Here is a 14664-nt window from a genome sequence, read left to right as displayed (position 1 = left end):
CAGAAGGCGTCCGCATAAAATCTTTCGTATCTGTGTTAAAGGTTTCATATACATATATATCTCTGCGCAATTAAATTCTAAACTGTATTATTTATTGTTATTTATTTTTCTAGGTTTTATTTATATTCAAACACACGTCTTTCGCGTTGTGCCGTTTCCACTTATTTTTAATAGCAAATGGTTAATGCGTTTAAAATGAATCACTGAGGTCTTTATGTTCGTGAAAAGCATTTACCGTTATTATATTTGAAGCTATAATTTCACATTCATTCGCACCTCGTTACTGATCTCCGTAATTTTCCGATAAATCTAACTGGTCTCTCGAACCCGTCCATTAAAGGCGGAAAATGGAGACGTGGACACGTACGTAGATTAAAATGCGACGGGCTCTATGTGTTTGTTCCAACAGCTGTTCTCAGGGGCTCGGTAATGGCATCGGGTAAGACCGGTGCTTTAGCGCCGTTAAATTTTCTACCCGCGAAAACAAAAGAGTAAAACGTCGTTTTCCATCTATTAAATAGCGGCGCGGACCTTACTAGTCGATAGGGCGTAATATACTACGAAGATAAAATAAAACACAAGACTTTATCGCGCTCAAGGAATTTATACATCTGCTACTTTCTATATGTTCGCCATACATTTCGACATAAAGATGACATTACGTTGCGAGAATTTTCGTTATTACGATACATAATGCTCCAGTTCCAAAGACTATCTTCATAATTCTTTCTATATGTGTCTTTTATGTGTATGTATACGCACATCCTCATTTATGACACGTCATTACATAAAAATAAAAATAGCAAATCGGTTTCCGATTCGTGCAATCTTGTGGCAGAATTAACGACCTGATGAGGGACGACAGTCTTGTTAAATCTTTTAATTTATTAATCAAACAAGCGAGAGCGCCTTTAGGTCCCAGCAAGATGTTGGCAGTCAAATTATTGGGCTACCAACATCTTACTCGGACCTAAAGGCGTTCTCGCTTGTTTGATTTATATCATAATGGTCCTGTTTAACTGTATTTCTTTTAATTTATTAATAACTCCAATCTTGCACTTGTTATACTGAATTTTAAATGTAACATTAATTCACTTCCAACTATTGTACATACGTGTCATAGATTAACTTTAAATAAATGCGTACTTGATAAAAATTGTACAAATGATAATAAACCAATGTAGAAAATTGCATGACGACCCATAGCTGGCAAATTCTAATTAAAGAAATTCATTGCGAAAATTATTACCTCAGCCAGGGTTTGAACCCGGACCTTCCTATAGCAGAAACTGGCGCTAGTGCGTATCGCGTCAACGCGCGACGAACTTTGTACCGCTATCACCTGCCGTCGAATTTCATTAGCAATAATGCAGCAATTCCCGCTGACAAGTGTCGGTACAAGGCCTCGTTAACAATACCGCCAGATTCAACGGCGGGCGTGCGCATGTAAGGTAACCAGTTAGCAGTACGTTATGCTAATGAGATTGGAGTTTATACGAGATTTGCTTTGTTAGCCGCCACGCTCGTCCGCAGCCCGATAGTTTCGCGGGACTTCTTGGGAACTGAACGCGTGCATTAATAACGATCTTCATCTCTCCTGGCAACCGTGGCGAGCTGAGTGACGCAAACGTAAGTTACCCGCGTTCTAAAGTACCGCTTAGCACGCTCGGGGGACGGCCCCGCGCCGCTTTAATCTTTCTTGTTTCCCTATAACGCTCGGTAAGGAGCCGCGTAAAACTTTCTTCGGGGGGAGCAATTTTTTTTTCGCGGCTGAACTTCATCGATCTAATTATGCTGGCTTTACTTCCTGCCCCTTTTTTATTACTATCGGGCGTTGTGATTTATTATCATCAGACATGAGACGTTGATCGTCGCGAGGAAGATTGAGATGCTAGGCGGATGCGAGGCGCGCAACATAGGTGAAGCAAAAACTACATCCCGTGAGCCTTCTTCTCACAAAAATCACGTATGCGTGCATAGGCGGAGATCCATACTGCGGCAAACTCGAAAATTCGGAGCACGTACCGTTCGAGTTAACGATATATTCCAGGAATGTTCCTCGCAAAAACGATCTGAATTTCTGATAGAGGTCTTTGTTGTTCGCCTTAGTTGTTTCATTTAGATGTACGCATAAGAACAACTTTAATATACCATGCATTCTAATACATATAATAGTTATAAACATGATAAAAAATGACTCTTCCGTAATTACAAATATTAATTTAAACTCCATTTCGCCGTATTGTTTTACGAAGTAGCTACACAGGATTCGAATGCGGGATTTTATGTTAAGATAATTTTAGGAAGTATGTAAACGTGAATAAATATAAGACAATAAAAAAGTAACATTGAAATTTATGGTTATATTTTTTAACCAAGAACGAAATAATCTCGTTCTCGGCTAAAAAGATACGCATGCAAAACGTGGCGTGATCCGATGTTCGAGCACGCAAACCGTAGGATCTCGAAGCTGTATATAACAAAAAGCGAGAAAGCAGAAACAGGATAAGACAATGTTGGGCAAGCTCGGTTCGCGGTGCACTCACTATGAAAGCGCATGCACATGCTTGGGGACGTCGTATTTGAGAATTCGGGCCGAATAAAAACGAAAACTACAGTATATTCCTTATGGAAATTCTTTCCGAAGAAAAAGATCAATCCGGAGCTGGCGACGGCATAATATTCCACTAGCTTGATTTCCATCCTCCTCAGGACGACAAGACTTTTCCGCTGGACGTACATGTTAAATCGAAAAGAGAGCAACGCTGTTACGTAACGTACCAAGAGAGGACGTAGTCACGAGAAAGATAAAAAGAGAAAGACGGTGCATAAAGAGAAAGAGAAGAACAGAGTATATTTCTGATCTCTTTAATAAATATGTAACGAATATCTTTGAGCATTGATAATGATGCGACAAAGATTTCTTTTCAAAAGTAAATATATTGAAAATCTTTGGGTTACCGTATCAGGATTATCTTTAATAAAGTATCGCTTCCAGCTATAATAATTTATCTCACTTGCGAAAACATATAATATAAATGTTTCCTCATTTAGAGCATTACTTATTGTTCACATACGTAACAATCGTTTTTAATCGTATTACCTGTATCTTGCGCGACTTATTCACCTTTAAATTCATCCGATTTTACGACGAGATTCCTGCGCGCCAGAATATTGCAGGATTAGTAGATAAATTTATGGTTCTGTTTTTAAACTCCCGGGACACCGAGACAAAACGTTTGGTAATTACGATGGTATTTTTAAACGTAGCCCCTCTTTACGAGACGGCGAATCCGCCGCGTAGAACGCCGTATTCTCTCGCCACAACGGTTTGTAAATGTCTATTTCCCGCAACCTCTATTACTTTCCACCCTCAATAATGCCAGGCGTAACAATTTGTCGAAAGTAACGAGCAAGGATCCAGGAAGTAAAAGATTAAGTCAGACTAAAAAAAGAACGAGAAACGGAATTGTGTAAAATTTCTCAAATTATTTGCACGGGCGAGAGAAACAGGATTAGCATAAAAGGATTAAGCTGCATGCTCTTACATATGTTAATGAATCAATCTTTCGGATTTCTTTAATACCATCGAATTTCGCATGGATACACACGGAGAGGTTGAACAATGGTGAAAGGGAACGTGGCGGAAAGTATAACTTGAATGGTCGAGATCGAATGGCTTTCCCGAAGCCAAGTCGAACGGAAGTTAATATCGAGCAAATTTGATTAAAAAGTTCTGCGTGGGCAAAGTCGGTCGTACGATAAAGAATTTTTTAATCTTCCGGTGTACTTTTTTCTTCGTCCCGGGTCTTAGATCCCTCCCTTTTTTTTTAACGTTATGGGCTTCGTTTATTATGAATCAACGGATACTTTTAAGTGGCGTAAGTTTCGCAAATTCTGTTCTGATATCGATCAGAGCTGTTTAATTCCCCGATAGATTTGCGGTCTAGTCTTCCATTAAGTAATACTATCGTTAAAAAATAAGAAAAGGAAAGATTTTACAGTAAATTGACGCATATTACATTATAATTGTAAATCAATTTGCCGTGCGATTAACGCACCCTCGATGCACGTTGGTCAATTTAATGCGTACGATACTTTTTCTCGCATTATCATATTACATGTAACGTATAGTGCTCCAGTCACATGTTTCTCATTTTCTTATTTTTATCTTACTGCAGCGAAGTTTGCTGCTATAACCCACAGAAATATTTAACAGACATGTCGTGTCTGATATGGTAAATGCTATGGCAACTATTTGCCTTAAAGCATTTGACGGGACTTGGTGGATTTTCTAGAAATGAAAAATGTCGTCTGCTTCCTTATGTATATCAATAGAAGTGCTCCGTAAAATATGTAGTTTGGAATGAAGTTGGTATTACTGAGCAAATTGGTACGCAGATTGTAAGTCGCCGAGCTCCGCCCGGTAACAAATATATGCTCCGACGTAAATTAAATGTAAATCAAGAATCATATAAAACTGGACGGATGAAAACTTTAAATTATATATGCAGAATTCCACAACTTGCGTAATAATGTTAAATTTTTCGAATTATCTTGCTTTGTCTCTTAATAATTGCAGAAGTGGTCGAGGTAAAAAAACTTTAAATTAGTAAAATTCATAAAACTCTAATGTGAAAACACAAATATAAAGTAACAAAGGAGTAAGAGCCAAGACAGAATGTTAGTGTCTAACTAATTTTAATTTTAAGTCTATTGCGAAAAATAATAAATAAAACAATTTAATTTGCGCACGACGTTTGAAAATAAATGAAGCGGTCGCGCGAGTTTCTGACCGACGTCGGCTTTTAACTTCTTCTTCGGGATTCATTGTACGGCGGTAAGCGTTAAATTAGCCGGGCAGCTTTGAAAAGGTTTGTCGCCTCGGAAATCGCGAAAAATAACCGCGCGACGGAAAAACCGAATTTTTGCCTCGTCGGTTGTAAATACCCGAGGCGTGCTTCGAGGAGCTTTTATGCACGGCTGTAGCTCGAGAAAATAATGCTTGCGACGTGTTCGAGAAAATTGGCGGGCACAGAAAGGCGGGCGCGAGGCGAGGAATTCAAAGGCTCTTTCTTTGGAAGGAGGAAAAAATGCAGAACGAGTCGCACCGTCGAGGGACGCATAAAAGATGCTAATGCGCTGCCAAAGTTTTCACGCTCGTCGTCGTTTTTCCACCGTCCTGTGAGGGAGCTTAGACTTTTCTAAGAGTTTCTAAGCGAGCAGCGGTGAAGCGTGCCGGGGTTTTTTTCGGCAGTAGAATAAAACGAGCTCCCACATGAGCGAACCCCTTTGCGTTAGACCCGGCTGTCTAACTGTCTGTCTACACGCGCACTTTATTCACTTTCCTTCACCGTTGCAGCTCAACTTGTGACTGAAACACACGGTGCATTCGAATACTGAGGATTCCCTCCACGATTTTTTCTCGTTACAGAACCGAAGTAAGAGAAATTAACTTTTTAACATCTTTATTCCACCAATGAATAAATGAACTACATTAAAATGTATAAATGGAATTTCTTTTAATATCATTTCACCGAGAATCAAATATTCCTTTGTGCTTCATAACTGTTCCCGCATTTTCGTTCCCGCAATTACCGAATATCATTTCTTTTTTAGTAATAAACAATAATATGGGATGACAATAAATTAATCGTACTAAATTCATAAATAAAACTATTAATAATTTCGTGTTATTGGTATCTCTAACTTTTCCAATGTGTACTTTAACTTAATAAGTGTAAAACGAGTAATAAATGTTTGTTCATTTTTTATTGATCTTCGGTAGATGATGTGGGTAATGCAACTTTTGTACTGTAAAAATACGGCTCTCTTAGAAACGTACGTATCCTACTTGAAATATTCCAAGTCGATAGAAAAATCTTCGAGAGTATTTCTAGTCATGAAACAGTTATTACACGGAGTTTGGATGACGGATAAGCGAATGTATACTCGCGGCAACACCCACGTACCATATCATCCGTCCCACTGGTATATCGAATATCTCACAGTCAGTAAACACGCGAGATTGCAGAGAGACACATTCGTGTCGCTAGCAAAGACGTCTCAATTCTGCTACGGGGAAGAAAACGAGAAGAGAATAGAAGTAAGATGTACTGAAATTCATATCCTCCAGCAAATATTTTAGTATCTTCCTGAATTTCACATTTCGCATGTCAACGACTGCTCTTTTACAAAAAGGAAAGACAAGAGTAAATGTACTGATCTTAATAAATAGAATTTCGATTTAATAACTAAACCTGACTCTCCTTTATATCCTACACTGCACTTTAAAAGAACTACATCTTAAACTTTAACAAATGGTATATTGCATACATATTAAAATAATTAATATATTAATAGAGGAAAACCCCCTATTATGAGACAGGCTTCTACTGTAATATGAGATAGCGGAGCTTCTGCAAAAATAATAGGCATAATCTGTCGGTTCCATTATGAATTTATTGCCATTGGAGTGAGATCTGTTTAGTAGAAAATTCATTGTTAGATCGTGTAATCGTTGCAAAAAAAGATTTGTGATTGAATTTGGATGGTGAAAATCTGCTATCTCATATTAGAAGTCTATCCCATAATGTCAATAAAGTCTATCTCAGAAGACGTCCCTCTATACTAAAGACTTTGTGCATGACACATATTTTTTCATGCTTCTCACATCGCAAAATTATGGATGACAAAAGTGTAAGCAAGATATATATAATATTATCTTCACTTTAGCACATCTTGACTAAATTTATTATTTATACACGCAATAACTATATAATTCAGAATTCCTGCTATTGACCACATACAATTTACGATTTGTATTAAATTATTAATTAAATGTTGCATGACGTTAATTAAATGTTGTATGACCCATGCACAACTAGCCACGTTTGATTCTCAAAGCTCACTTTTCCATGTTACTCGTTAATTTTAATATCGAGAGTTATTAGTTGTGCATTTAGCAAAAAGTTTGCTTGTCAATACACAGTTTATCATCGGGATACATTTGTTTGCATGTTCGTGTCAACGATCAGATAAAGATCACGTTTCACATTACATTTATTCCGACTGCCGTTATAAACCTAGCAAGCTGTTCATACTCAAGAGAGTTTAAATTACAAAATCAAGTTATGACCGACTGGCCCCTACACATAATCCATTTGTTATATGTATCTACGTACCATCTTTATGTGCAGGGTATTATCATCTTTTTCGAATAATAGTACCTGGTACTTGCCGCGACTCCCTCTTTACATCAAGGTGTTTACATCAAATACAGTTACGATTCTTGCACTGAGTCAGTCAGTAAAATATGGCCATTTATACTGATAGAACAAAGTTATTATAAACAACAGTTTCTATTATTAGTACCGTAAGTTCAGTAATTTACAACTGTATAAATGTTATCAATAATAAACTTATAGTTAATATATATTATTTGATTTACATTTAATTTATATTAGGTATATATAAAAATAAATTGTCTTGCATAGTACATTTCTAAAAAATAGATTAAATAAAAGCTGTATGAATAGTTTCTTGAGTTATTATGAGAATAATTTCGCGAGCCATTAGATTTCTAAATATAAACTTATTTATATTCGTTAGAAAAAGAAATGTAATATTGCTAATTGAAAAGTTGTAAGAAAATCGCTTAAATACTTTTTGATTGAAAGAAAACAGACATATAGAAACATTTTTATATAAAAATAAGTCATGTTATTTTTACGGGATGTAAAAATAACATCCTGTTAAAAACAATACATAACTCAAAATAATGGCTTCGAATAATAATGCAAGTGTTATTTATCCAAATGTATTGGTATCATTGGATTAAATAAAATAATGTGCATGGCACATATTTTTCGGATTTACCGACAACACGCGTGATGCGCGAACGAGACATACTAATCGAGTATCTAATCGAACCGTGTATTAGATAAGGTCGTCGGGGGAAAAATAACGCTGACTAATGAAGAGACATTAAATCGACCTGTGCAAAAAAAAAATATTCCCCTCTCGCCTCTGACACGTCGGAAATAGCTGGTGCGACCGAAATGTTCGCTGGCTCGTGAAACGTGCGGACGCGTCGAACCGTTCCAATGACGAATATTTACCGCCATTCGCTTTTCGGTGTCGAGCGTTTATCAAAATTCGACATCTTTCCTGGATTAATGACGTGCCTGATGCACCGCCCACCGCGGTTTGCTAATTAATAATAATCAGTGACGTTTGCAAGCGACTGCGTGGTCGATAGTTGTATGGAAGGTCTATCAGAGATATAGTTTCCGACGAGGGAAAATTTATCGGGGTATAAAATGAAACCAGAAACAGATGCAGGCCGACAAATGAGTGTAATATACAAAATGAGTCGTATGGGAATAAGAGCGAGATAAATGCTTTTTAGCAGAAGGCAGTGGATAGAGATGGAAGTATTAGCTTCTCGAGGTAAAAGCACGAGATAGAAGCTGCTTCTGAAGCACACGCTAGTCATGAATAATCTTTCTCATTTATCACCAAGCATATCCTAAAATTAATTGCTTGTAAATGTCGTCCTAATAAAAAAAAAAGATGCCTGGTATGTTTTTACGTATGTTTTTTTTATTCTTTCACAGAATTTTTTTCAATTTTTTACTGAATAGAAAAATGCCATTGCCTCAAGGGAATACTCTATAACTTTACTTATTTCTTAAAGCGCACGCTTCGATAAGTATGAACTGGTTTATTCATATGCTCCATTTTAATCATACAAATCAATACTCTTCAGCATCTCTTTCGTTGAATTCTTTATAATGGTAATAGTACGCCGTTCTGAGCGTGATCATATTTTTACCTCATTTGTAACGAAGCAGCAAAATAACTTTTTAATGAATCACTTCGTTATACAATCGCCTTCTTTCTAATTTTCTATAATATCGCGAAGTTACACATCATCTTTAATAAAATATTTATTACAACGATTAGATAATAGTTTCTATGTAATTCGTTGCATTTGTGCCGTCACTACAACAGTATCAGTATCAAAAAAGGCGGTGATGTGCACTCCCCTTGTATCAAATTTTATCTTTATAGTTGGTTGTGAAATTCTGTAATTATTGAACGCCGCGATATTAAAGCACCGTAAACACATTGGCTAAAGGACCTGGATATTTTTGAGCTATAACCGCGCACGAGGCAAGCGTGATCCAAATTGCCGTTGTCCTAAAGTTAGCCTAAAATATTTAAGAATTTACGGATGAACAAAATCTATGATTTACATAGGCTACCCTATATGAAAGATGCAAACTAGAACTAATTACAGGGACTTAATATTAAATGTCTATTAATTAACATTGATATAATTTATTATATAATATCGGAATATTGTGTACTCAGAGGCAAATTAAACACAAATAATATTGATTATTATTAACCAATATAACTTATTTAGAATGGTCATAAAGAACAATTAATACATATGTAGAAGTGATGCATGTATTCGGAATTTCATTGATAATTTAATAATGAATTAAACAGACCCGATATATATTTAAATTTTCACGTGTGTATATGAGCCATGTGTAAGTAAATCTATTGAGATATTTAAAATAAAATTATTATGTGTCATATCGCAAAATTGATTTAGGCCCGGTTGCACCAATGTCGCTTAACTTTAACTCTAGCTCAACTCACTATCTGTCTCTTTCTGTTTCTCTCAGAAAGAGACAAAGAGTAAATTGAGCTAAAGTGAAAGTTCAGTGACGTTGGTGCAACCGGGCCTTAATGGCGTGACAAAAGATTGGGTCTCTATTCCTGGCCAGCTAGTCGATTATATTGTCAACCGATATTTTCCCTTAATGGAATCATAAAGGGTAATATTCTTTTCGCGATGGCGCGAGAACCGCCACTGCGAGTGTACGATGTCTAAGCGTTTGTAACTGAACATTCAGAAGATTATCTTTTGGCAACCGATTTCGCCAACGACTTTCGTGCTTATCTCCATTATCCAAGAGCTCGTCGAGGTAAGTTGTCAATGGATATAAAGGTCGAGCTCCTCGTTCTGCAGCGAGGTACGCGAGGGCTCGTTCGACTTGCTCGCCGACCAAGATTCTCGCTCAAATCCCCCTTGCCCCGCGACAAGGTGGTAATCGTTGAACGTCAAAATCCTCTCAAATCGTGCTCGGAGTTCGCGCATGGAGTGAATATTCAGCCGTGTAAGGACTCGTCAAGACGATGAAATTGTAAAAAATACGCTCTCACATGCTAGAGAGGACTAATATTCGTACAAATTGAGGCCAATGCTATTATTAATTTGCACTTATATACAGTGACATGTCGAAATATGTAAACTATTTGAAATTTTTTAAACACACGCTTAACAAATTGCAAGATATATTATATTGGAATTTATTAGTAGAAATATATTATTTATCAATTATAATAATCACATTATGCGCGTTTCAAATTTTTGAAGGCAGATTTGCAAATTTACAATTGCTTTTAAAGAAATTAATTTGCTATGTTACAAAAAGCCGTAGATCGAAGTACACACAACAAGGACAATCTAATGCTCAAAGTTCAAGCGGAGTTCAAGCACGGATGATGTTGCTACCCCTTTAATGGGAATTTCAATTTCGCACGTTTCAGTTGTTTCACTAGAAAATGGTTGCTCTAAAACGTTCGTTTTTCGCTTCGTTTGAACGCGAGGTATTTTGTCATTGCGCGTTATACGCGAATCGCGCTTTCGTTTAATCGTTGGCGACATTTATCCGCAATTGCGCGACCAACAACGGAACGACAAACGGTGAGCTGAACGCTGATATTTTTCCGTCAAGAAGATGCGAATCCTGTACGTCGGCGATGTTGATAAAAGAGGAAAGCGTACGTCGTCGACAAGTCGATACTGAGGTTTCGCGATTCTTTCGGGGAATCCTTAAAAAGATCTACACCATATTGTACGCAACGTTGTACATTTGATTTATCTTTATTTGTCGCGAGCAGAGAGAATATTTTTTACTCGAACAGGAATTTCATGCGGTCGCGTGAAATTCGAATCATCATTAATTGCTAACGATATTTTCGCGGCGCCCGCTATACGCGTTCTTTTGCTAGCTATGGTTAACCAAATACGCCACATATTGTTTTAACGACCAAGTGCGCGAATTCGAACGCCGGAATAATTTATAACATTTCCATCGAAACTGATCGTGCACGTGCAAGTGAACCCACCCATGAATTTTGTAGTTTCAATCAAGTTTAAATTTGTCCTGTGAATAAGTTCTCTTTAAAATAACTTTTTACATTAGACATTCGAATATCGGATCGGGCGCCCGAGTTTGCACGATTGATTAGCGGAACGTAAGTATATATACATTTGACTTTGCGATCTTCGTTGAGGAAAGTATCCCCACATTCCGCTGTGTGCTGTATTAAACTATACATTTTGTTCGACACGGTACCTCCGTTTCTATTGTATCTTATATTAAAGTACGCTTCGATGAATTTAATTACAAAACCGGAGAGCAGGTGTGCGAACATAAACATGGAGATCATGAGCATTACTAATCCAGATATATCCGCGGCATCGAATTCCGATTCTCGAGCAGACACTTGCGAAAAGATATAAGATTTATTCGTTTTTTTTCCCGCACCCTCGAATAATCGGGGATTACTTGAATTTATTTACGAATTCAGCGGTAACAAAGAATTCGCGTATCATACGAAATATATTTTGCTTGTATTTCAGATATCCTGCGAGTGGAGCGTTAAGACTACTCTCGTACGTATCAGTAGCTTCCAAATTGAACGATCCTGATTTATTCTCAATCTCCGCGAAACAGTCGTCGATTGATTGGACGGGGCTTTATAGCGTCATTTATAGCGATGAGAGAAACGTCCAAGATAAAACACCCTCATTTTTACATAAGGCGCAAGAAGACAAAAGACTCGTTTGGAGTAAAGGCAGCCGCCTTTAATCGCTTCGCTGAGCAAAGTGCTGCACTTGTTGCGCTTATCGTTTATCGTTAGCATTTTTCTGTGCTTTAAATTCTTAAGATCATAGATATTATATTTTACGCGCGCTATCTCATATATTTAATCCGCTTGAAAAAAGAAGATAAGAAAGTTTGCGCATCGCTGCGCCAATTTGAAATATAGGTACATCGTAAATGTTCCTTTTTATTGCCAATGGCCGTAATCATTATGCAATTGTAATGTAGCTTCCCCTGTTTGTATATAAACGCAGTGAATCGTGAAATAACTTTAAGACGATAATTTCGTTATAGGAGAAGGACTTCAAAATGCATTTGACAACAAATTTGTTCCAATCTGCGTGAAATGTTTCTTTCGCACCGCTGTATGCTATCCGTTATATCTTTTGACAGTTTCCAATAGTAAGATCAACTGAGTGGAGCCACGCAAACTGCATCAGCTTGTCGACCAGTCAAACGTCAACGCTATATATATGCGTTCTGATCCATATGTCGACGCGAAAATCCGTCGTTAGGTTGGAGCGATTGCAGGATGCTCGCACGGAAGTAGAGACGCGATGAATCGTCACGCATCGATCGAGCGAAAACAATAACGAAAAAATAAAAAAATTCGAAAACGACGGATACTCGGTCCAAGTTTTAACGCGACGCAGAGAGCTAGAGCGAGGGGAAAAAAAGAGAGGGGAGGGTAGAAGGGGTGGAGAAAAGAGAGAGAGATATATGCCCGTAGGAATTTGCATTTCGGAGCCAGTCGATTGCCTTCTCCTCGCCAAAAGTTTTCCGGGTATTTCGGGATTTGATTTAAACGCACGGTGGGTTTCGCTAAAAGCTCGAAATACAATACGCGCGTCGGAGATAGATTAGTTCAGTAAATGTCAACGCCGGATCTGCAAGAATTTGGAACGGATAGACGTGTCATGGACGTGAGCGCGAGTTGAGAAAAATAATATTTATCTTTGAGAGCCGAAATTTCGTTCCCTCCGACGACGCTACGAGAGTAGAATAATCGAATACGATCAACGAGTTTTGTTGAATATTTTCTTTATCGTAGGAAATATCTCCTTTTGTAATCATATTTCGGAGAGAGAGAGAGAATCGAGATTTTTACATATTTCTGTTGAAACGTACAATTTGTCTCGTATGCTTTACGCGAAAAATGTTTTTATATCTGTTTTAGTTTTAATCCTTAATTATTCAAATAAATTCAACTAAACTGTTTTATTTCTCCCTTTGTGAAACAAGAAAAATGAGAAGAAAGCTAGCGTGAAAATCTACTAATAAAAATTGTCATCTCCTTTATATTCAACTAAATGATAATAAATTCAAATTGTATATGCGATAAAGATATTATTTCATGTATTATGTGCATAATTGGCGTTATATTATTTTTAAATTTTTATTAATCTTAGGATACTTTAAACATATCTTACCCGCGCGAAACCAATAGGAATTATCTGCCGTGTGTTTGTGGGATTATATTGCAAATATCGAATTTGTCGTATATTGTAAATTGGAAGAAATCATAAATACAACCGTTTACAAATGAATCAATTAATCCTATTATCCGCAATTGCAGCTCATTATCGAGTTTGCTAGATATACATAACGCCTGGTTACGCATCCATAATTTTGCATAATCGAATGAACAATGAATGGATAGGAATATTTGGTGGTAAAATTCAAAAATATTTTAACTATTTTTGAATTTTCACTCTAATTCAACTGATCCCATAACAAATCAATAAAAGATAATTGACGGCTGTTCGCACCTGATTACTTTCTTAGTGTTTTCCTTTTTCCACATTACACCAATAAAATCAATTAAATCTGTCAATAAATTACTTATCGTATATTCGAAACAAATCATCTTTTTCTATTTCCGTTGAACCAATTTTTAATGAAAAATAAGCGTTTTATAAATCTCCCTAAATCAAAATAAAGGATCCTGCTAAAGAAGAATATACAAATTTTGCAAAGTAGCAAATGAGAAATAAATAACAAATCTTAGAGTCGTATCGTCGTCGTCCTTCTATTCTTTTCAAATTCTTTTATAGAACTCGCTCAATACTCGCGGCTAATCATGTGGCATTGATTATTAGTATACTACGATTGCGTGATATTTTTATGTGTTAATCATTTACTGTTAAACGATGTGAATTTTATAGTAAGATAAAGAAATAACGCGAAGATAGTACAATGTTGCACGATCCATTAGACGTCTGCGACGTCTCGCAAATTAATGCAACGAACGAATCTCAAACAGTGGAAGAAATTCGAAAATCGTACGGTCAATTTCACACGCCACCCGCAGCGACGATGTTATACCTGTTGCTCCGACTACGTACTTTCGTGCTATTTTCCGCACTTTAAATAACATAATCGCGCCGCGAGATATATCCTAAGTGAATTCAATGCATCGTTAAGCAAGCAATTTTCGTCGGTAAATAATAATTTGTAGCACCCACCACTTATCATTTCAATATTTCAAACGTACGAATCGCATGAGACTCCCACTTTCAAAGATAATCTCGACTAAATCGCTAATCACGAGACTTTGTATCACGAGAACTACACACTCAGAAAAAAATTTCTTTGAAATTGAACAAATTTTCTTTACATTTTCACCTTACTGGGCTTTTTATTTAATTTCAAAGAAATGATTTCTTTACCTCAACCAAAATTTTAATTGATT

At 36.8% G+C, this 14664-nt stretch overlaps 1 protein-coding gene across 2 annotated transcripts in view; it reads left to right on the top strand.

Annotated features, from left to right (window-relative positions):
* The window catches only part of LOC105565511 (tyramine/octopamine receptor-like), a 107761-nt gene that overhangs the window by 65293 nt on the left and 27804 nt on the right, over window positions 1-14664 (top strand). Inside the window, exon 3 of one of the 2 annotated variants that reach the window (XM_012018767.1) lies at window positions 11729-11761. The exons of the other annotated variant lie outside the window; for it this stretch is intronic. Coding sequence (XP_011874157.1) covers window positions 11729-11761 — 33 coding nt within the window. The remainder of the gene's footprint in view (window positions 1-11728; window positions 11762-14664) is intronic. 2 annotated transcript variants of the gene reach the window in all.

The sequence above is a fragment of the Vollenhovia emeryi genome, unplaced genomic scaffold (assembly GCF_000949405.1).
Source record: "Vollenhovia emeryi isolate VEMERY1.0 unplaced genomic scaffold, V.emery_V1.0 DF939151.1, whole genome shotgun sequence".
NCBI lineage: Eukaryota > Metazoa > Arthropoda > Insecta > Hymenoptera > Formicidae > Vollenhovia > Vollenhovia emeryi.
The sequence above is the reverse complement of the archived record's forward strand: the minus strand, read 5'-3'. Positions and strand labels throughout refer to the sequence as shown.